Here is a 24,677-nt window from a genome sequence, read left to right as displayed (position 1 = left end):
TTCTTTGTTTAACAGTAAAACTATCGATTAGTTAATCAATCAGCTCCAACACTAATAAGTCAACAATTGGTGCTCACAGAGTTGAGTCACTAGAAAATAATGCCCCTTGCGTTTCGTCAAAGAGAATCGGACGTCCTCTAACCCCATGCAGGAGTCACCAAGTGACTCTGCAGAACTATAAAGTGAGTCTTTAACCATTAGGACTGAGATACGTGACTAAATAAACAAAGTTAAACGACAACTTCCAGCACAAAGTTTCAGGGTAACAGCCTTTAATTGAAGTTACAGAGCAGACATCCATTAAATACAAACAATCTGCAGGGATCATCCTGTTTAAGTGCTCTTCTTTTCCTCAAATATAATGTTGGCAGTTGCTTTTTTGGCTGCAGACACACAAAAAAAAAAAACACATGAGATGACTGAAACATGACTGCTTGATTCTTTCAAATAGCATGCATTACGTAAAGTAGTTTCCCTGATTAAATTATTCTTTGGCACAGACTGTAATGTTTTATCTGCTGAGTTTTTTTTTTACCTTTAAAAGATATGTATAGTTCATTATTTTTATGCTGGATTTATTTCTAGTGCTGGATTTATTGCAACAAAGACACAATGTTAAAAAAACATTTGTTTAAAAACCCCTTTAACTAATACTTACAATTGTTAGTGTACATGTGCTCACCCATATCTTTAAACAATTGAAAGTAGGGATGCGCCAGTCGATCAGCCACCAAACCAATCAGTATCGGCATATTTTCGTGAAAATGTACAGTATTAGATCGCCATTGCCAATAAATGCCTTTTAATGCCGATCACAAACACAAATCCCCTATGGCTGACATTGTATTCATATTTAGTCCCCAGGCTGACAAGATAAGAGCTAATTATGTGTCTCCATACACAGTGTGGAGACGCTCCTCTAAGTTAATAATAATCAATTACAGCTAAAAAACTGCATTTTTTAGTAACTTAGGTATCATTTTTAAGTAATATCACTGGTGGACAAGTTTTAACATGTTATATACCGAGAGTTAACCAGGAGCAGGCATACTAATAATAGCTAACTATGTTGAATTGAAACAACCGAAGAAATAAGTACTGAGTAAGCTATAAGAGCACATTACAGAAGAAAGTATTCGGTTATTAACAGGAAATGAACAATTAACAGTCTAAAGCGGGATTCGGCAGGCGGGTCTTTAGCGCCGGCCTAGTGGCTCTCTGGAGCTTTTTCAAACATGTATAACAAAATAGAATTTTTTTTTTTTCTATAGGTGACAAAAACCTCCCTAATTGTTAGAAATCACACTGTTTGTATTAAACACGCTTTAGTGATTAGAGACTATTTGGCGAGCGCCGTTTTGTCCAACTAATTTTGACGGTCCTTGAACTCACCGCAGTTTGTTTACATGTACAACTTTCTCCCGACTTTCTAAGTCAGACCTGAGCAAATTAAAGGGGAACATTATCACCAGACCTATGTAAGCGTCAATATATACCTTGATGTTGCAGAAAAAAAGACCATATGTTTTTTTAACCGATTTCCGAACTCTAAAAGGGTGAATTTGGCGATTTAAACGCCTTTCAATTGATAGCCTGTTGAGCGATGACCTTTCACCCGTCACGTCACAACATGAAGCGATCCGCCATTTTCTCAATCTTATTACACGCACCAAGTCAAATCAGCTCTGTTATTTTCCGTTTCCGTACCTTGGAGACATCATGCCTCGTCGGTGTGTTGTCGGAGGGTGTAACAACACGAACAGAGACGGATTCAAGTTGCACCAGTGGCCAAAAGATGCGAAAGTCCCCCGTTTGTTCCGCACACTTTACCGACGACAGCTATACTAAGACAGAGATGGCAAAAATGTGTGGATATCCTGCGACACTCAAAGCAGATGCATTTCCAACGATAGAGTCAACAAAATCTGCAATATTGGAAAATAGACCACCACTGAATCTGCCGGAGTGCGAACTATTCAGGGACGACGGCAGTTGGTTCCCGCGGACGAGCGAGATAAACCCCCTTGATATGATTTATGCCACTTCTTTTTCTGTCTCATTTTGTCCACCAAACTTATAACGTTGTGCAGTAATGCACAAAGGTGAGTTTTGTTAATGTTATTGACTTATGTGGAGTGTGCTAATCAGACATGACTGCAAGCTAATCGATGCTAACATGCTATTTAGGCTAGCTGTATGTACATATTGCATGCATCATTATGCCTCATTCGTAGCTATATTTGCATCAGCCTTTCCCTCCACCCACATTTAATGCCAAACAAACACATACCAATCGTCGGTTAGAAGACGATCGCCGAATTCGTCCTCGCTTCCTCCCATGCCGCTGTCTGTCGTGATATGGCTCAATAGCTTCAGTTTCATATTCAATTTCATTTTCGCTACCTGCCTCCACACTCCAACCATCCGTTTCAATACATGCGTAATCTGTTGAATCGCTTACGACGCTGAAATCCGAGTCTGAATCCGAGCTAGTATGCTATACCTTTCTGTGCTATCCGCCATGTTTGTTTCTGTGTGGTGACGCTATGACGTCACAGGATAATGGACCGGTGGATATAACGACGGTTAAAATCAGGCACTTTGAAGCCGTTTTTCGGGATATTGCGTGATGGGTAAAATTTTGAGAAAAACTTTGAAATATAAAATAAGCCACTGGGAACTGATTTTTATTGGTTTTAACCCTTCAGAAATTGTGATAATGTTCCCTTTTAAAGCCTGGGGGCCAAATGCGGCCCGTTAAGCTTTTCAATATGGCCTGCCAGACATTCCCAAATAATTTTTTTAGATCTTTAAGATGGAAAGTGTAGCTGCCATTACGATGTGCACTCATGTTTTCTAATGACCGTAAGTCTTGAACTATACAAAGTATTTCAATGGTTGGAATCTGCGCTTATGGATGATATACCAGTTACTATGGAAATATAATTAGTTACTAAGGTAATCTTCATCTCAGCAGCTCAGACGAGGTACCAAGCAGTGTGGGCGGGAAGCGTTTCCACAGACGCGGAAGGAGATTTTCACAACAAAGTTCTAAAGCTTAGTGATGTATAGAATAGAAAGTACTTTATTGATCCCTGGGGGAAAATCAGCAAATATCAGATATGATAGATTGGACTTGGAGGTCGGTTTATTGTGTACCCTTCTCATTCATATTTCACTGTTTGTTGCATTTTTGTTGCGTTTCACTTGATTGTAAAATATTTCGTTCGAAAGGGGGTCTGACATTCATCTTTTGTCAATATTCAGTGTTTTATCAATCATAGAAAAATGAAAAAATTCCATTCGTTTTTTAAGGCGGTATGTCATAACGTTTTTAGCATTCAATCAGACATTATTGTGAGGTTTTGTATTAGTGTTCCTAAAAATAGATATACCGGCCCCCAGACACGTTTTTTTTCACTAAATGTGGGCTCCCCGAGTCAAAATAATTGCCTAGGCCTGTTCTAAGCTGTATTTTATGGCACTCCTTTTTTGTCTCATTTTGTCCACCAAACTTTTAATGCTGTGCGTGAATACACAAAGGTGAGCTTTGTTGACATTATTGACTTGTGTGGAGAGTTAATCAGTCATATTTGGTCAGTGCATGATTGCAAGCTAATCCATGCTAACATGCTATTTAGGCTAGCTGTATGTACATATTGCATCATTATGCCTTGTTTCTAGGTATATTTGAGCTCAATTAATTTCCTTAATTCCATTCATATTTGCATGTCTCATGACACATTATCTGTATGTAATATTGGCTGCATTTCTGATTGTTGTTTGTGTACCGTTATAGACCACAGCAAACATTACTCGGCTTGCAAAGATTGTAATAAATCCATTAGAATAGGACATCCTGTCGGTTCCTTTAACTTGGACACAGACATCTATACTTTTGGCCATTCTAAGACAGTAATTTCCAGGAATTATCTCACCTTTTGAGAAGCCTCCATTTTACTGATGATTTTGAATGTTGTAAAAATGTGTAGAATATATATTACATTACAAAATTTCTGTCAAACATAAATTCACGTCAGCCTGCAACACATAGTCATGTTGATATTGTTACACTGTCAATAGCACCTGCTATAAATAACTTTTAAAATCTGACAATTAATCCATGTGATCGATGTCAGCCAATCTTTTTCATGGATGATTGCCATCGGCAGCATAAAACCCTGATCGGAACATCCCTAGTTCAAAGTATAATTGTTTACTGTACAGTACATGTACATATACTCACCCTCATCTTTGAACTTGTCAGCGGCTTCAGATGCCTTATCTTTTATGTTCTTGACCGCATCGTCAATCTTGGCTTGGTTCTTCAGGAAAAAGGGGCGGATTATGCGGTTGTAAATCAGCACGGAGCCGTTGGAAGGAGTCGGAGCCATGCACCAGACCAGAAAGGCACACTGGGAAAAACCACAAGCAGGTAAGAGGTAACTCTTATATGGATATTTCAAGCAGCATTTGTTGAGAAATAACCAACACTTAACAAGCAATTTTTATTAAAAAACAATGAGCGAGATCATTACGAAAACCGCAGCAAACTATCAATAGAGTTTAGTGTAGTGTGGGTCATAAATACACTGCAAAAACTGAAATCCAAGTAAGATTAAATCAATCAATCAATCAATGTTTATTTATATAGCCCCAAATCACAAATGTCTCAAAGGACTGCACAAATCATTACGACTACAACATCCTCGGAAGAACCCACAAAAGGGCAAGGAAAACTCACACCAAGTGGGCAGGGAGGTAATATCTCAAATAATACTGATATTTCCTTTTTTTTCTGTCTGATAAGATCATTTTTCGCACTAAGCAGATTTTATGTTAGAGTGTTTTACTTTTGGTCCAAAATTGTCTCAGTAAGATATTACAGCTTGTTGCTGAGATTTTATGACCGATATAGAGTAAAATAGGTTTGAAACTAGAATATCAACTCTGCAAAGCTGTGTCATTAACACTCACAAGTCTAAAACTACTTTTTTTAAATAATCATTTCTTACTTCAAGCATGAAAAAAAAAAAATCATGATGCCGAGCGCATATCATTATGTCAAGATGATGGCACTAGCATTAACTTAATTTAAGAATATTTTTCAACATCCACCCATCCATTCTCTACCGCTTATTCCCTTTTTTTTTCGGGGTCGGGGGGGCGCTGGCGCCTATCTCAGCTACAATCGGGCGGAAGGCGGGGTACACCCTGGACAAGTCGCCACCTCATCGCAGGGCCAACACAGATAGACAGACAACATTCACACTCTAGGGACCATTTAGTGTTGCCAATCAACCTATCCCCAGGTGCATGTCTTTGGAGATGGGAGGAAGCCCGAGTACCCGGAGGGAACCCACGCATTCACGGGGAGAACATGCAAACTCCACACAGAAAGATCCCGAGCCTGGATTTGAACCCAGGACTGCAGAACTTCGTATTGTGAGGCATACGCACTAACCCCTCTGACACCGTGAAGCCCTATTTTTCAACATATTAAGGCAAAAGGTCTCTGTTTTTTTTTCTACCAAGAAAAGTGCACTTGTTACTAGTGAGAATATACTTATTTTAAGGTATTTGGGGGTTCATTGAGGTTAGCTAATTTTCCTTGTTTTGGAAAGTCTTGACCATCAAAATACCCCTAATTTTAGTAGTTTTTTCCCTTGTTTTTGAACACTGACTTTTTGCAGTGCATGGACAGGCAGCTGCCTAGAGCATTGTCTGTTGGAGGAGGCGCCAAATTGCAAAATGTACAAAGAAAGTTTTTTTTTGCAGTACTAATACAAATACATGAATAGTTGGAACATTTTCTTTAAAAGCAATAATAAATATTTAATATCTTTCCTGCTATGACCCGCTGCTGACCTGCGCCATGAACCTGACTAACCTACTGCAGCTACCGCTGGGTTACAGAGGAGGGTGAAGTCACGTCACAGTCGACGAAAGGTAGTCGAGAGTTTTTAACTCGTTGATAATCTTTTACCATGAAAAGGGAGACATCCAAGTACATTAATTTACTGCATTTTTTTCAGAACCATCCCAAATTATTTTGCACTCAGCTGCAACGTCTTCTGCAGACTTAAACAAAAGCCACAGGGCCAACATCGCTACTACTGCTTGGGTTCTGCATGCTGGATAAAATTGATGGAGTGGTCTGGAATAGACTGCCTATAATATCGTACACTTTTGATCCATGTCAATAAATTCCATTACACATTTTTTTGGGTTAATACCACACCAACAATAATATTGGACGGATCCGAACAACTATTTTTTTTCTATAACATCAGCTTGTGATTTTATCAATTTGTTACCAATGTTAAAAGTGTTTTTTGTTACCCTTAACTCCAAAAAGCACAAGATTTAAACAACTCTAAAAACATATGCTTTAGTATAGGGCTGGGCGATAAGACTTATTAATATCTCGATATTTTTAGGCCATGTCACGATACACGATATATATCTCGATATTTTGCCTTAGCCTTGATTGAACACTAGATGCATATAATCACAACAGTATGATGATTCTATGTGTCTACATTAAAACATTCTTGTTCATACTGCATTAATATATGCTCATTTTAAACTTTCATGCAAAGAGGGAAATCACAACTAAGTCAATTTACCAAAACTGTATTCATTAAACAGTTATTAAGCAATGGCACAAACATTCATGTCATTTCCAAAGCAGAAAGTGCAAGATTTTGGAGAGACATTTTAAAACAAGCTATGAGTGCACTTTTGTGCATGATGTCACTAAGATGATATATGAAAACAACACTAAATTAAAGTGCACTTTTTGTACAGAACGCCACTACAAGACGTTAAAACAAATAAAGTGCACTTTTGTGCATGATGTCACAAAAGATATTTCAATAACTATCAAATGAAAATGAGCTGCATAATAGGAAATCAAATAGTGTATGCCCTTCACTATGTGGTAGGTTCCTGCGGACGTTATCGCCTTCTGTTGTTGACTATTTGTTTCATACGGTGTTGATGTGGAAATAGTTGCTTCGGCATTTTGTTGGTGTGGCACCGAACGGAGATGTGGACTTGCAGAGTTTCAAGTACTCTTTGACTTTTCAAATGATGCTACATATTAGCAGTAATGCTACTTTTTGTAGCAACACTTTTGCTGCATAATTGTTCAACGCCTAAAGCCAAACCACCGCCAGACAGTGGACCCCGTGCTGTTTTTCTTGGGAATTAATTCTTCCTTCATTTGTTACCAGATTTGCACCCATGTCGCTACCTGTCTGCTCCAGGAGAGCGTGTGACGTTGCACATGTGACGTATGTAAGAAGGTGCGCTTGTTTAATGTCTCTGTGAGAACGAAAGACAAGAAAGTGTGGGAAACGCATGCAGTGTAATGCCAGCAGCTAAAAGCAACTGCGTGAGAAGGTATACTTGAATATCACAATATAGTCATTTTCTATATTGCACAGAGACAAACCTGCAATATATCGAGTATATCGATATATACCTACCAACCAATCAACCGATATTTCATAGTTCCTCACGATGAAACCTTACCATAAACGCTATATAATTGATTAGCTTGTAGGTTATTATAGAAAAATCCCTTTTACCAATCTTTAGGAGATTTTCCATATACCGTATTTTTCGGAGTATAGGTCGCTTCGGAGTATAAGTCGCACCTGCCAAAAATGCATAATAAAGAAGGAAAAAAACATATATAAGTCGCACTGGAGTATAAGTCGCATTTTTGGGGAAATTTAATTGATAAAACCCAACACCAAGAATAGACATTTGAAATGCAATTCAAAATAAATAAAGAATAGTGAACAACAGGCTGAATAAGTGTACGTTATATGAGGCATAAATAACCAACTGAGAAGGTGCCTGGTATGTTAACGTAACATATTATGGTAAGAGTCATTCAAATAACTACAACATATAAAATATGCTATACATTTACCAAACAATCTGTCACTCTTAATTGCTAAATCTGATGAAATCGTATACGTCTAGTCTCTTACGTGAATAAGCTAAATAATATTATTTGATATTATACGGTAATGTGTTAATAATTTCACACATAAGTCGCTCCTGAGTGTAAGTCGCACCTCGGCCAAACTATGAAAAAAACTGCCACTTATAGTCCGAAAAATACAGTAAATGCAAATGTTCCTCTTAGACACAAGTAACACATGTGTTTGTGATGTCAGCTAATGTTTTTTGTGCTAAATTAACCACAACATTAGCACAGCATAAAACATTATGTCGCGACTGTTCCAACATTTCCAAAAAAATTATGTAAAAAAATAAAGAACTTAAAACCTTGTCTAGCTATTTACTGAGATATTTGATTTGCTAAATTTTATTGCATATGAACACCAGCTCCTAATATCAGGTATCGACCTCCTGGAGTAATAATCGGTATCTGCCCTGAGAAAACATATAGGTCGATCCCTAATGGGGATCCAGCCGTAATGCTCTTGAATAAAAGCAGTGTCCATCCAAAATTGTTATTTGGGGCATGGTCACATGTACTGCACATAAAATTAATGGATGAAATAATGTCCAAAATGGTGTTCTAAGGCGGCATGTTTGTTGTAACTGGCTGACTATGTAAACATGATTTATGATAAGCACATGCAACAGCAGCATGTAATAATGTAGTATTTTGAACATTTTAAGCAGTAGAAATTGTGTGAACTTCCATCCATCCATTTCTACCGCTTGTCCCTGTTGGGATCGCAGGTGTGCTGGAGCCTCTCAGCAGCATTCGGGCGGAAGGCGGAGTACACACTGGACAATTCGCCAACTCATCACAGGGCCAACACAGATAAGCAGACAACATTCACACTCACATTCACACACTAGGGCCCATTTAGTGTTGCCAATCAACCTATCCCCAGGTGCATGTCTTTGGAGGTGGGAGGAAACCGGAGTACCCGGAGGGAACCCACGCAGTCACAGGGAGAACATGCAAACTCCACACAGAAAGACCCCGAACCCAGGGATCCAACCCAGGACCTTCGTATTGTGAGGCACATGCACTAACCCATGTGACACCATGCCGCTAGCACCCTATGCTCTGGAATTCCTGCTCTTATTTAGTGCCCCTTCAATACTGCCACCGGTGGTCAAAGGAAACATAGCACACCAAACCAGATCTAAATTAACTAGACCCAAACAAAGCATAAATAGCTTAAAGACATGCACCTGGGGATAGGTTGATTGGCAACACTAAATGGTCCCTAGTATGTGAATGTGAGTGTGAATGTTGTCTGTCTATCTGTGTTGGACCTGTGATGAGGTGGTGACTTGTACAGGATGTACCCCGCCTTCCGCCCGAATGCAGCTGGGATAGGCTCCAGAACCCTCCGCAGCCCAGAGAGGACAAGCGGTTGAAAATGTATGGATAGATATACTGTATACTAGGGCTGGGCGATGTGGACCAAAACTGATATCCCGGGATTTTTAGGCCGAATGGCAAAATACGATGTACAGTGTAGTGGTATATATTTAACAAAACGTGCAAAGTGTTTAAGTTTGCCCAAGTGTTTTTTTAATGGCCAGAGAACCACTGTTGGGAGTACTCAGATTGAATTAATGAATTATTATATATATATAGCGCTTATCTCAAGTGACTCAAAGCGCTTTATATAGTGAAACCCAATATCTAGGTTACATTTAAACCAGTGTGGGTGGCACTGGGAGCAGTTTGGTAAAGTGCCTTGCCCAAGGACACAATGGCAGTGACTAGGATGGCTGAAGTGGGGATCGAACCTGCAAGCCTTAAATTTCTGGCACGGCCGCTCTACCAACCGAGCTATACCACTGATAATATATCATTTGTGTAAGTAGTAACGCGATGTAATGTTTTTTGAAACGTATGTAGTGTTGCGTCGCTGTGCGACAGGGAATCCTACGAAAACACGCATGAGGCGGGGTTGAGCCGAAGAGAATGAATTCCCTGTGCTGCGCCCCTCAGGCGTGGAAAAGAGCAAACGGCCATAACAAAGGTACATCAAAGAATTACCATATGGCGGTAGTGTCTCAAATATACAGTGGGGCAAAAAAGTATTTAGTCAGCCACCGATTGTGCAAGTTCTCCCACTAAAAATGATGACAGAGGTCTGTAATTTTCATCATAGGTACACTTCAACTGTGAGAGACAGAATGTGGGAAAAAAATCCAGGAATTCACATTGTAGGAATTTTTAAGAATGTATTTGTAAATTATGGTGGAAAATAAGTATTTGGTCAACCATTCAAAGCTTTCATTGATGGAAGGAAGTTTAGGCTCAAAATCTCACGATACATGGCCCCATTCATTCTTTCCTTTACACGGATCAATCGTCCTGTCCCCTTAGCAGAAAAACAGCCCCAAAGCATGATGTTTCCACCCCCATGCTTCACAGTAGGTGTGGTGTTCTTGGGATGCAACTCAGTATTCTTTTTCCTCCAAACACGATGAGTTGAGTTTATACCAAAATGGATACATGGATGATACAGGATTGGGAGAATGTCATGTGGTCAGATGAAACCAAAATAGAAGTTTTTGGTATAAACTCAACCCGTCGTGTTTGGAGGAAGAAGAATACTGAGTTGCATCCCAAGAACACCATACCTACTGTGAAGCATGGGGTGGAAACATCATGCTTTAGGGCTGTTTTTTCTGCTAAGAGGACAGGACGATTGATCCGTGTTAAGGAAAGAATGAATGGGGCCATGCATCGTGAGATTTTGAGCCAAAACCTCCTTCCATCAGTGAGAGCTTTGAATGGTTGAACAAATACTTATTTTCCACCATAATTTACAAATAAATTCTTTAAAATTCCTACAATATGAATTCCTGGATTTTTTTTTTCACATTCTGTCTCTCACAGTTGAAGTGTACCAATGATGAAAATTACAGACATCCGTCATTATTTTAAGTGGGAGAACTTGCACAATCGGTGGCTGACTAAATACTTTTTTGCCCCACTGTATATCTTTCTAAAATATACCGGTATTAACTGTAATACTGGTACACCACCCAGCCCTTGCGTATACGATAAATTACAATCATTTACGAGTTTGCTCATAAACTAGAGTTAGATTACCTTTCCAATGTAGTAAAACGGGAACCAGGAGAGGACAATGTCTGCAAAGAACTCTGCCACGCTGAAGAGTCCATAGACCACCCAGTAGGTCAGCCACTTGGTATCGTCATCTTTGGTGGCACTTTCAATGGCTTTGATGCTGCAACAGACACAAATAATGTTATCATAAATCCAATCTTACCGACTATGCACTGCATGCATGAATAAATCCAAAAAGGTCAGTATCAACATAACCACGGAAAAACACAAAAAGGGAACAACTGCATTATATTTGTTGCTATTGTTAAATCGTTTAATATTGTTGAATGTATGTACAGTACTATCTCAGTTATTGTACTCCTCTCTTTTCATATGTTTTGGTTTGCTACAACTCAGTCGCTGTACTTTTTAATGAAGTATGACTGCAAAATAACACCGAAAAGGACCATATAAAGAGTGCCAGAACTTTGATAAAGACAGTGAGAAACAGTATTGAATTTAACAAAAAGTTGTAGTACGAAAGTGGCACCCAGGTCGGTATCTCCTCCCCTCCTTTTTCTCTGCGCTGCGCCAAAAAGTCTTCAATAAAAAGGTAAAACTGATATCAAATGTTCATTTATACATTGAATTTGTCATTAATATGTAATTTACTTATTGTTCGGCATATAAAACTATACCTATTCTTCGGGTTTGTGCGATACAGAAAATGACTACCGTATTTCCTTGAATTGCCGCAGGGCATATAATATGCGCCTGCCTTGATTTACTACCGGGTCAAACTCGCTTCGCAAAATAATTAGCGCATGCTTAGTATTACCGCCTGGTCAAACTCGTGACGTCACGAGTAACACTTCCCCTGTCATAATTTTCAAAATGGAGGAGGCCGATTTCAATACCGTTAATTTGAAATCGCATAAAGGGAAGAAGATTAAGAGCTATTCAGTAGGATTTAAGGTCCAAGCTTACATCACTTTCAAATTTTTACTGCATGCCTTTGGTAAGTGCCGGAGTGAGAAGAGGTTTTAAATTAATTAGCGCATGCTTACTTTTACTGCATGCCTTTGGTAAGCGCAGGAGTGAGAAGAGGTTTTAAATTAATTAGCGCCCCGGCGGCAATTCAAGGAAATACAGTATATCGTAATATTTGTGTATACGTTCTCAAGCAGTTGCTTTTAGCTGCGGGCATTACACTGCATGCGTTTCCCACTCTTTCTTGTCTCTCCTTCTCACAGAGACTTAAAACAACCGCACCTTCTTACATATGTGACGTCATACTAATATGCAGCTCATTTTTGTTTGACACTTATTGAAATATCTTGTGTGACATCATGCACAAAAGTGCACTTTATGTGTTTTAAACTATTGTAGTGGCGTTATGTACCAAATGTGCACTTTAATTTAGTGTTGTTTTGATATGTCATCTTAATGACATCATGCACAAAAATGCACTAATAGCTTGTTTTAAAATGTCTGACAATCTTGCACTTTCTGTTTGGAAATGACATGAATGTTTGTGCCACTGCTTAATAACTGTTTAATAAATACACTTTTGGTCAATTAACTTAGTTGTGATTTCCCTCTCTGCATGAAAGTTTAAAATAAGCATATATTAATGCAGTATGAACAAGAATGTTTTAATGTAGACACGTAGAATCATCATACTGCTGTGATTATATGCATCAAGTGTTCATTCAAGACTAAGGCAAAATATGGAGATATATATCGTGTATCGTGACATTGCCTAAAAATATTGAGATATTAGTAAAAGGCCATATTGCCCAGCCCTACCTATTCCCTATAAAATGTGTCTTCATATTTTTGGGAGCCAGGGACGCAATAAATTGAATTTACATTATTTCTTATGGGGAAAACATTTATTACATTTTTAATCATAAACTTGGGGTAGCATCTACACACTGTGTATGGAGACACATAATCAGCCGCCTTTCAGCCGGGGGACTAAAAATAAATACAGTGTTACAGCGTTTGTGATCAGCATTAAAAGGCGCTAAAAGGAAATGGTGACCTATCGATCGGAACATAAATGGCTTTATTCAAAATATTCCAATTAAAATTGCAATCAACAAATTAAAGACATTATCATTCAGTGACCCAAAAACATTTCAGTAAAAAGTATCAGCATCAGTATCTGTAACACCGGCCTGAATTTACATGGTATCTGATTCATAACGAAATGTGCAGTATCGCCCACCCCTAATGTTTACTCATACTTGCCAACCTTGAGACCTCCGAATTCGGGAGATGGAGGGTGATGGGGTAGCGGGGGGTATATATATTTTCAAGTATTTCTTATATATGAATATATATATGGATACATATAAATAATCCGTTCATGAATGAGTATACCCGTTCGGCCACCGTGTTCAAAGGAAAAGTCTGACCTACAAAATTTGCAGGCAGCATACCCCTTCCTCTTCGAGCTGTCCTGGATGAACTGAAATTATTTTTTCCAATCATTTTGGAACTTGCAAGCGTACTTCTTCTTCTTACTCTGCGTCGCCATGTCTCTTCTTCGTTCATCTGCTTCGTCTCTGTTATGTTTTTGGACATTACTACTTGCCGTAGTTTTGAAGCAATGCATGATGGGAATCCGGATGTTGTGTGTCAGTGTATTAACGTGCCGGCTGGAATAAACACACGCTGAGAAATAGCGCCGTGCCTCCCTACTTTATGGGTTATAGATAAACCTATGGATAACGGAGACTTACATAATAGTCTCCGTTTCAGGTGAGAGAGGGCACTAAAGGCAGTGCCTTTAAGGCACGCCCCCAATATTTTTGTCCGGGTGGAAATCGGTAGAAATTCGGGAGAATCGTTGCCTTGGGCAAATTTTCGGGAGGGGAACTGAAATTCGGGAGTCTCCCGGGAAAATCTGGAGGGTTGGTAAGTGTGTGTTTACTATGTTTTTACTTAGTTTTGTATACACTGTGATTACTTGTACTGCAGTTTTAAAGGTTTTGCAATATGAAATGAGTTCCAACGCTCCGCCCATTACAAGTGATGAAACGTCATACTTCACACCATCAGTAGTTTACATATGACCTGTATGAACATGAAAGTGAGTCAATACATGTTATGTATAAGACATGTCATTTGGAGCACATCCTGCTGCCACTAGATGGCACTGTGAAGTATGGAGGTGTCTCAGTTACTGGTCAGCTTCATCATCCATCCATCCATCCATCCATTTTCTACTGCTTGTTCCTTTTTGGGTTGGCGGGGGGATGCTGGAGCCTATCTCAGCTGCATTCGGGCAGAAGGCGGAGTACACCCTGGACAAGTCGCCACCTCATCGCAGGGCCAACACAGACAGACAGACAACTCTCACACTAACATTCACACACTAGGGCCAATTTAATGTTGCCAATCAACCTATCCCCAGGTGTATGTGTTTGGAGGTGGGATGAAGCCGGAGTATCCGGAGGGAACGCACGCAGTCACGGGGAGAACATGCAAACTCCACTCAGAAAGATCCCGAGCATGGGATTGAACTCAGGACTACTCAGGACTACTCAGGACCTTTGTATTGTGAGGCACTAACCCCTGTTCCCCTGTGCTGCCCCAGCTTCATCATACCCAATAAATAATATACAAGTCTGAACATGACATTTGAGTTTCATCTCAAAGGCTCTTCTCACATTTTTTGCCAGACTAAAATCCCCCCGAATTTGTCGTCAGTCGTCCATCTCGTATCTCCGATTCTAATTTGGGCTTTATTTAGCAAAATCCCAAAGAGGAGCTTGTTAAGAGTTTGACTCAAAGAATCCTCACAAAATGTCTGCTTATAAACAACATGGCTGACTTCCTGTTCCATATCAGGCATGTTTTATCAGGACTTGATGGTGAGTCCTGTCCTTGTATACATGCTGTTTGCTTCCGATGAAATTGAAAATGGGACAGCGGCATGTTTGACATCAGGGCCAGCCCCTGGCATAAACAACTTTTGCGGTTGTCTGGGCCACAACCACTAGAGGGGTCCACATGATTATGGTGACTAATCAGTTCAGTAGCTGATCATAAAAGTGGTTATTGTGCATTTTGATGGACTGAATCACTTCATGGATACAATAAGACTTTGTTTCTACTGAACTTTTATTCAGCTGTTAGTCAACATGTCTTGTGTAATAGTTTGTTTGTTTAGCAGCAAAGCAATGATTTCCATCCTATAGGGATAAATGCTAATTTAGTATTGCTTCGAATGCAGTCATCATGACAGTTTTACGGCCACATTTCTAAAACAACTGTAATAATGCAATTTATATTGTAAGCAAACCTCTAACCTGATATAGTGTCAAAAGAACATTTGTTTTGGTCATACTTTTACTCATTTATTGGTTTTGGTTACTTTTTTAAATAATGCTTGAAGCGGCATAGCAGTATTGAATTGGCTTCACTGCGGTAGGAGTTAACGGTGTTCCTAAAAGTGAATACAACACATATTTTTTTACCTTATCATATAAACTTTGGACATTATTTGGAATATAAACACATATATGTTGAACAGATTGGATCTAGTTGTCAAAAGTACTTATGAATGTCAAACTGTTGGCATCCAGTACTTGTCTCTGGCCTCCTCCCTGCCTGCAACAGGCAATGATGAGAGGCATAGCATATTAGTCTTGCTTAACAAGTGGCTTGCTAGTTTTTGTAGAGAACAGGGACTAATGTTTATTGATAATTAGCCCGCTTTCTGGGGCAACCCGGGCTTGCTGAGGAGGGACGGCCTTCACCCTAACCGGGAAGGCGCCATCACCCGTACTAGAAACATAGATTACTGTTTGAGTCACACTTGACTGACGAGAGCCAGCTCGCCCACAAGCAACTAGCTGTTAGTTAGGTCAGTTAAGATAGAACTAACCAGCGCCAGGCTGGAAAATTCCTGCACACATGGCACTTCTTGTAGACTAATACACAACTCAAAAAATTATTTTTTCTGTAGTGACTGTGCCAGAGGTGAACATGCCTTCTACTGAGGTGGCAAATTATGACGCGTTAAATCTATCACAGCATCAAGCAAATAATCTCAAAATCCCCATCATATCAATTCCTAGATGTGACCAAAATAGGGCTGGGCGATATATCAAGTTTGTAAGATATATGGATATATTTTTAAACAAGATGTGAATTAAGAAAATATTGTTTTCTATTTTACATAATAATTACCAAACGCCGATTATTTGTTGTGTTCCTTGTTCTCCCCCTCCATGGGCTACCAAACCCCTCTCCTTCTTCCTTCCAAGACGTGCTTGTATGTATAAGAACATCCATGATTGGTTGGTTGTTTGCTGTGATGAGTAACGATTGGTTAGGGACAGGCCAATCAGAGGCAAGATAGGGTGGTTCATCGAACCAGAAAGGGAAATCACAATTTGCTGCCTGCAAATGTTTATTTATTTATCTGAGTTGGATACATTTTGTATTATTTGCACAGCTTTGTTATTTATTATTTATTTATATTTATTAGTATTTTAACAGTTTATTTTATGTGCTGTTAATACCCATCTTGACTCACTGGGTTAATAAAAGTGCCACTGACTACAGTATACTTGTCATTCACTTCAATTCCATTGAATATCGTTGAAAAATGAATATCTTCATACTATGTATACTTTCACCAAATTTTTTTTTAGATATATATCGAATATCGAGTTTAAGTACAAATATATCGAGATATACTTTTTCATCCATATCGCCCAGCCCTGAATCAAAATAAATTAAGGCGCCCTACACAAAATAAACATAACGTTATCAATATCAGTAATAAAGATACCATTAACAAAAAATCCTCAAAACAGCCCACTACCTATTATATGGGCTTTCAGAACACCAGATTGTTGTCTCCGAAAACTTTATGAGTTAAGGAAGTGATTAGAGACAACAATCTTAACATCATTGGTTTGAGCGAAATTTTAACTACTTTCTAAACACAGTTTTTTTAACAATAAGAAAACTCTTTAGACATGAAAAAACACCCCCAGAGTCACCTTTCCCAAGCTAAAAAACTTCAAAGCGTGATGTAGTAAAGGACGACTATTACGATACTCACTAGCCCCCTGCATGTTAGACGAGTTACATTAAGATTGAAACAAACCAAACAGTTTAGGGCCACAAAAAGTCTAGTGCCGCCCTGATTGACATGTACACACAAGTAGCAACATCAGCAGAAAAATGCTATGCCAAAGTAACGTCTGTGTTTACACGTGCTACCAGGCTAGAAGACTAGATGACAGGGTGGGGTGTTTGCAGTGTTTGAATAGCACTCTAATGTTTGCTCAGTACATGCTGGTTGCTAACAGACATTTATTTAACGTCTCTTACTTCAGCAACACAGCAATAGCAAAAACTAACATAACATATGTATCATTGTCAAATGTAGATATGGTAGTAAAATATACATACCCCGGAAATGTAATGGTCCAACTGCAATATCAAGTGCTCAAATAAATATGACATTAATAGTTAATTTGTTTGATTGATTGATTGAGACTTATTAGTATATTGTGTAATCTTGTATTAACAAAATACAACAAAAACTAATATATGTCAGTGATCTCACTTTTGGAACAGCGAGGCGCGTGTGTGTTCTTGTATGTCTCCCCTTCTTGAGACATCAACAAAGAAGATTACCTTCCATATGAGGACCGGTGAACAATTTGGGACATAAATCATGGTCCAATACGGAAAACCATTGCATCTAATAAAGAATTTCTCATTTGCATCCCTGCTGTTGAAATATATCAAAATGAGCGGAGTCTCAAAAAGGAGGGATTTTTTCAGATTGACTGTGTGTCGGTTTTAAAAGTGCTCGAAAAGGAGTAGGAAGAAGCAAAGCTTATTTAATCCTACCCCTTTCCCACGTCAGAGTGCCAACAAATATATACATTCATCTACTGACTGTCCTTACAGCAAAATGACATCCGTGAATGAGTAATACAACAGTTCTTTAACATATAATCAATCAATTCAGTCATTCCAACTTACTGAGATTAAGAATATCTTATTTTCAATAAGGTTGAAACTGTTTCTCATAATTCTTCTTCTATGTACTTTGTAAGCACTATTAATTTGAACAGCCTCTTAAAAGCCTAATGAAATGAGATTTTCTTATTTTAACGGGGATAGCAGGTCCATTCTATGTGTCATACTTGATCATTTCGCGATATTGCCATATTTTTGCTGAAAGGATTTAGTAGAGAACATCCACGATAAAGTTCGCAACTTTTGGTTGCTAATAAAAAAGCCTTGCCTTTACCGGAAGTAGCAGACGATGACGTCACCAGTGTGAGGGCTCCTCACATCCTCACATTGTTAATAATGGGAGCCTCCAGCAGCAAGAGCTATTCGGACCGAGAAAACGACAATTTCCCCATTAATTTGAGCGAGGATGAAAGATTTGTGGCTGAGGATATTGATAGCGTAAGACTAGAAAAATTAAAAAATAAAGTTAAAAAAAAAAGGCGATTGCATTGGGAGCGATTCAGATGTTTTTAGACACATTTACTAGGATAATTCTGGGAAAGCCCTTATCTTTCTATTGTGTTGCTAGTGTTTTAGTTAGTTAAATAGGACCTGATAGTCGGAGGGGTGTGTCCACGGGTGTGTTGACGCCAGTGTCTGAGGGAAGTCACGGCAGCTGCATGGACGGCGCAAGCTCCGCAGATCTCCGGTAAAAGGTGACTTTTTACCACAATTTTCTCACCGAAACCTGCCGGTTGACAAGTGGTCGGGAACCATGTTCGCTTGACCGCTGCGATCCATAGTAAAGCTTCCCCTACGGGAATTTTAAACAAGGAAACACCGTGTGTTTGTGTGGCTAAAGGCTAAAGTTTCCCACCTCCATCTTTCTACTTTGACTTCGCCATTATTAATTAAACAAATTACAAAAGATTCAGCAACACAGATGTCCAGAATACTGTGTAATTGCGCGATGAAACGAGACAACTTTTAGCCGCAAGTGGTGCTGCGCTAATATGTCCCCTTTCAACCCGAGACGTCACGCGCACGCGTCATCATTCTGCGACGTTTTCAACAGGACACTTCGCGGGAAATTTAAAATTGTAATTTAGTAAACTAAACCGGCCGTATTGGCATGTGTTGCAATGTTAATATTTCATCACTGATATATAAACTATCAGATTGTATAGTCGGTAGTAGTGGGTTTTAGTAGGCCTTTAAACTGGATCATATCAGTACAGTGTTTAATTTTTTTACTTAATCCATTCCATAATTTAATTCCACATACTGATATGCTAAAGGTTTTAAGTGTTGTACGTGCATACAAATGTTTTAAATGAGATTTTCCTCTGAGGTTATATTTCTCCTCTTTAGTTGAGAAGAATTGTTGTACATTATTTGGTAGGAGGTTATAATTTGCTTTGTACATCATTTTAGCGGTTTGCAATTTTACCAAATCCATCCATCCATTTCCTACCGCTTATTCCCTTGTGAGGTCGCGGGGGGCGCTGGAGCGTATCTCAGCTACAATCGGGCGGAAGGCGGTGTACACCCTGGACAAGTCGCCACCTCATCGCAGGCCCAACACAGATAGACAGACAACATTCAGACTCACATTCACACACTAGGGCCAATTTAGTGTTGCCAATCAACCTATCCCCAGGTGCATGTTTATGGAAGTGGGAGGAAGCCGGAGTACCCAGAGGGAACCCACGCAGTCACGGGGAGAACATGCAAACTCCATACAGAAAGATCCCGAGCCTGGGATTGAACCCAGGACTGCAGGACCTTCGTGTTGTGATGCAGACGCACTAACCCCTCTACCACCAAATATTCGGGCTTTAATATTTTTGACTCAATAAATAAAGGGTTTTTATGTTCTCTATATCCAACATTATACATTATTCTCATTAATCTTTTTTGTAACACAGTTAACAAATGTAGCGCACATTTGTAGTCGTTTCCCCATATTTCTGCACAATAACTCAGATATGGTAACACTAGCGAGCAGTAGAGAATATAAAGTGATTTTTGGCCCAGGATGTATTTTGCTTTATTCATTATTGAAATGTTTTTTGCCACCTTATGTTGTATGTTTTGTATATGATATTTCCTGTTCATGTTATCATATATTAATACTCCCAAAAATCTGGTTTATTTTACCCTTTCAATATCTACTCCCTCTATTTGTATTCGTGTCTGATGCTCTTTTCTACTGTTACCAAATAGCATTATTTTAGTTTTACTGAGATTCAAAGAGAGTCTGTTTTTATCAAACCATTTTTTTAATTTGTTCATTTAATTTTTTGTTGTTCTTGTAAAATACTGACAGTTTTTTGAGTAAAATGATGACTTTTGTCATAATTTTGATGAATGAAATTTCAATGTTAATATAATTTTGCCAAAATGTTTTCTTATAAAAACGTGACTTTTGTAGAGTACAATTACGACTTTTCATAAAATTGCCAAAATGTTCAGCTTTTCGTGTAAAAACGCGCCTGTTAGGTAAAGTTCCAACTTTAATCATAATACTGCACAAATGTTCAGTTTTTCTCGTAAAATTTTAACTTGCGTCGAGTAAAATTACTTTTATCATAATACTGCCAAAATTGTAAGTTTTTCTTTTGAAATTGTGACCTTTTCCTTGTGAAATTCCAACTCATTCTTCACAACAGACTTTTTTTATATTTGCAATGTATGTATATATTATTAATGTAAATACAAATCTTTATAGATCTAGAAAGGGTGGTCCTTAAAGGCCTACTGAAACCCACTACTATCGACCACGCAGTCTGATAGTTTATATATCAATGATGAAATATTAACATTGCAACACATGCCAATACGGCCTTTTTAGTTTACTAAATTGCAATTTTAAATTTCCCGCGAAGTGTCCTGTTGAAAACGTCGCAGAATGCTGACGTGTAAGCGTGACGTCACGGACTGTTAGGAAATATTAGCGCTGCGCACACACACAGCTAAAAGTAGTCTGCTTTAACCGCATAATTACACAGTATTTTGGACATCTGTGTTGCTGAATCTTTTGCAATTTGTTCAATTAATAATGGCGAAGTCAAAGTAGAAAGATGGAGTTGGGAAGCTTTAGCCTTTAGCCACACAAACACGCGGTGATTCCTTGTTTAAAATTCCCGGAGGTGAAACTTTACTATGGATCATGGTCAAGCGAACATGGATCCCAACCACTTGTCAACCAGCAGGTTTCGGTGAGAAAATTGTGGTAAAAAGTCGCGACTTACCGGAGATCAGCTGAGCTTGTGTCGTCCGTACAGCTGCCGTCGACTGCCATCAGACACTGGCGTCAACACACCCGTGGATACACCCTTCCGACTATCAGGTAATATTAAACTCACAAAAACACTAGATACACAATAGAAAGATAAGGGATTCCCCAGAATTATCCTAGTAAATGTGTCTAATAACATCTGAATCTGTCCCAATGCAATCGCGTTTTTTTTTACTTTTTTTTTTTTTTTTTTTCTAGTCCGTCGCTATCAATATCCTCAAACACAAATCTTTCATCCTCGCTCAAATTAATGGGGAAATTGTCGTTTTCTCGGTCCGAATAGATCTTTTTGTTGGAGGCTCTGTCACGCCAAATTTCTTCCCCCCTACAAAAACCTTTCCCCCGGAAGAAACTGCTTGAAGGACCCCAATGAGGGTGGAAGGAGGACCTTAAAGCAGCCCACACACCTGCCTGTTTTAAAAGCCTTATAATTGGCTGATTGTCCTAGGTGAAAAATAACGGGGAGGAAAAAATATTAGCATTCTAGCATGGTAACCTTTTAAGCTATTTTTGCTTTGCTAATTTTGCAGCTGTAACCCTTAACGTTGAGGAAAAAATGTTAGCATTCCAGCATGCTAACCTTTCAAGCTATTTTTGCTATGCTAATTTTGCAGCTGTAACCCTCAAGAGTCATATAACTTGGTATTCTCACGCCCTCATTGGGGTCCTTCAGGCATTGGAGGGGCTGTCACGCCAAATGTCTTCCGGGCGGAAGGTTTTTGTAGGGGGGAAGAAATTTGGTGTGACAGCTCCCATTAAAAACAATGTGAGGATCCCTCAACAGGTGACGTCATCGTCTGCGACTTCTGGTATATGCAGGGCTTTTCTGTTAGCGACCAAAAGTTGTGAACTTTATCCTCGAGGTTCTATACTAAATCCTTTCAGAAGAGATATGGCAATATCGCGAAATGATCAAGTATGACACATAGAATGGACCTGCTATCCCCGTTTAAATGAGAAAATCTCATTTCAGTAGGCCTTTAAGTAAAGTTCCAACTTGTATCATAATACTGCACAAATGTTCAGTTTTTCTCATAAAAGGTTGACTTGCGTCAAGTAAAATGACGACTTTTATTATAATACTGACAGGTTTTTCTCCTGAAATTGTGACATTTTTCTCGAGAAATTCCAACTCATTTTTCACAACAGGCTTTTTTTATATTTGCAATGTATGTATATATAATTAATGTAAATACAAATCTTTATATATCTAGAAAGGGTGGTCCTTAAGAGGTAGTGTCTGTGTGTTTATTTGTGTGTGTGTGTGTGAGAGAGAGATGCGGTCACTTACGATATGTAGGCCGGGTAAAGGAAACCGATGAGGTTACATAGAAGGGAGGCTCCGTAGCCAAACACCAAGTACACTGCGATAATGACGATGACAGCTGCAACAGAACAAACACGCCGCCATGTTAGAATTGAATGGTTTTATTTTTGGACGATGTTAAACAGGCCCTGAAATGTAGTATTTGTCTTTTGTTATTTCATCCCTTTGTCGGCACTCACCCAAAGCGACATACGCCCTGCTGACTCCCGTCTTTGCTTCAATCTTGGCGAGGACATCGGTCACGAGGTTCTTTTCGTGGAGAAACCTTTCGAATCGTTGCTTGAGAGCCTGCGCCATGGTCGGTACGCCGGGAGAAGAAGCCGTTGAATTGGGAAGTTTCTGTGTGGGGAAACTGCGACACTACTGCAACACGACACCCCCGTTACTCCGCCAAGCATCAAGCTTTAGAGTGGCACGCCTCCACTTCCGGTTACGGTCATAAAAATAAGACAACCCCATTCTTTTTTTGAAAAAATTGAAAAGAACATAATGAAAATATTAATTTAAGGATGTCGCAAATTGTACTCATCAGGATAAAAAAACATAACTACGACTGAATTTGAGTTCTTTAGCTAGGATGTTTGTTAATTTGAAGGTAAACGGAACAACAAGTTCTTTACAAAATGGTTAGCTTAAGAAAACACATGCGGAAGATACTCTATCAACATGTAACATTTCCTGAATTTAGTCGAAAGGTTTTTGTTGTCCTCTTACATGAGTCAACTACTTTCATAAAATAAATATAGACGCTAAACCTAAAAACAAATAACAAATTACAATTCACTTTCACACCGTCATTGGGTGGGGACTTCATCCACGCTGACAGCACGGAAGTCTGGCTTGTCAACCGCTACTGTGTACGACATGCACCTTTTACTATGATGTCCTCATCATGCTGAAAACACCATTTAAACAACTTTTTAATCACAACTAGGCTTGGTTTTTACTTTAGATTTCAATTGTAAGGCGAGATAAAGGCATACAGTACGCCCCGCAAACGTGCATCAAACGTGAATAATAATTATTTCAGGGCATTATATTTCATGAAATGCTACATTGTCTTTGCTACGATGACATTGCAAAAAAAATAAATACTGCATATATATATATATATATATATATATATATATATATATATATATATATATATATACATATGTATATATATATATATATATATATATACATATGTATATATATATATATATATACATATGTATATATATATATATATAAATACATATATATATACATATGTATATATATATATATATGTATACATATGTATATATATATATATATATATATATATATACATATGTATATATATATATATATATACATATGTATATATATATATATAAATACATATATATACATATGTATATATATATATATATATATGTATACATATGTATATATATATACATATGTATACATATGTATATATATATATATATATATATATATATACATATGTATATATATATATATATATATACATATGTATATATATATATATAAATACATATATATACATATGTATATATATATATATATATATATATATATATATATATATATACCCTGGGATGAGGTGGCGACGTGTCCAGTATGTACCCTGCCTTCCGCCCGAATGCAGCTGAGATAGGCTCCAACACTCCCGAAAATGGATATATATATATATATATATATATATATTAGATTAGATTAGATTAGATTAGATAGTACTTTATTTATTCCGTCAGGAGAGGTCCTTCGGGAAAATTACACTTTTCAGCACAATCCCATTCAAGATCAGACAAACATTACAGGGAGACAGAACAGGATCGCTGACGGGTCTGCCGGCTTCCAGCGCCCCCTACAAAAAAGATGAGATACAGAGAAACAAGGTGGGGGGAAAGGGAGAAAAAAATAGAAGATTAGAATAAAATTAAAAAATCGGTCTTAGCCTGTGCCCTGGAGAGGGGGTGCAGACTGAGGCCAAGGGAACAAAACAACTCATAGCCTTA

The 24,677-nt window shown here is 38.4% G+C and overlaps 1 protein-coding gene across 1 annotated transcript; it reads right to left on the bottom strand.

The window, feature by feature from the left end:
- Positions 1-255: 255 nt before the first annotated feature.
- On the bottom strand, positions 256-23,075 carry reep5 (receptor accessory protein 5). The gene is made up of 5 exons (XM_061876845.1): positions 22,845-23,075; positions 22,630-22,723; positions 11,081-11,219; positions 4,247-4,415; positions 256-383 (listed from the first exon to the last, which is right to left on the bottom strand). The coding sequence occupies exons 1-5, from the start codon at positions 22,960-22,962 to the stop codon at positions 334-336; spliced, it is 570 nt and encodes a 189-aa protein (XP_061732829.1). The 5' UTR covers positions 22,963-23,075; the 3' UTR covers positions 256-333.
- Positions 23,076-24,677: the final 1,602 nt, after the last annotated feature.

Source organism: Nerophis ophidion, linkage group LG17, assembly GCF_033978795.1.
Source record: "Nerophis ophidion isolate RoL-2023_Sa linkage group LG17, RoL_Noph_v1.0, whole genome shotgun sequence".
Lineage (NCBI taxonomy): Eukaryota > Metazoa > Chordata > Actinopteri > Syngnathiformes > Syngnathidae > Nerophis > Nerophis ophidion.
The sequence above is the reverse complement of the archived record's forward strand: the minus strand, read 5'-3'. Positions and strand labels throughout refer to the sequence as shown.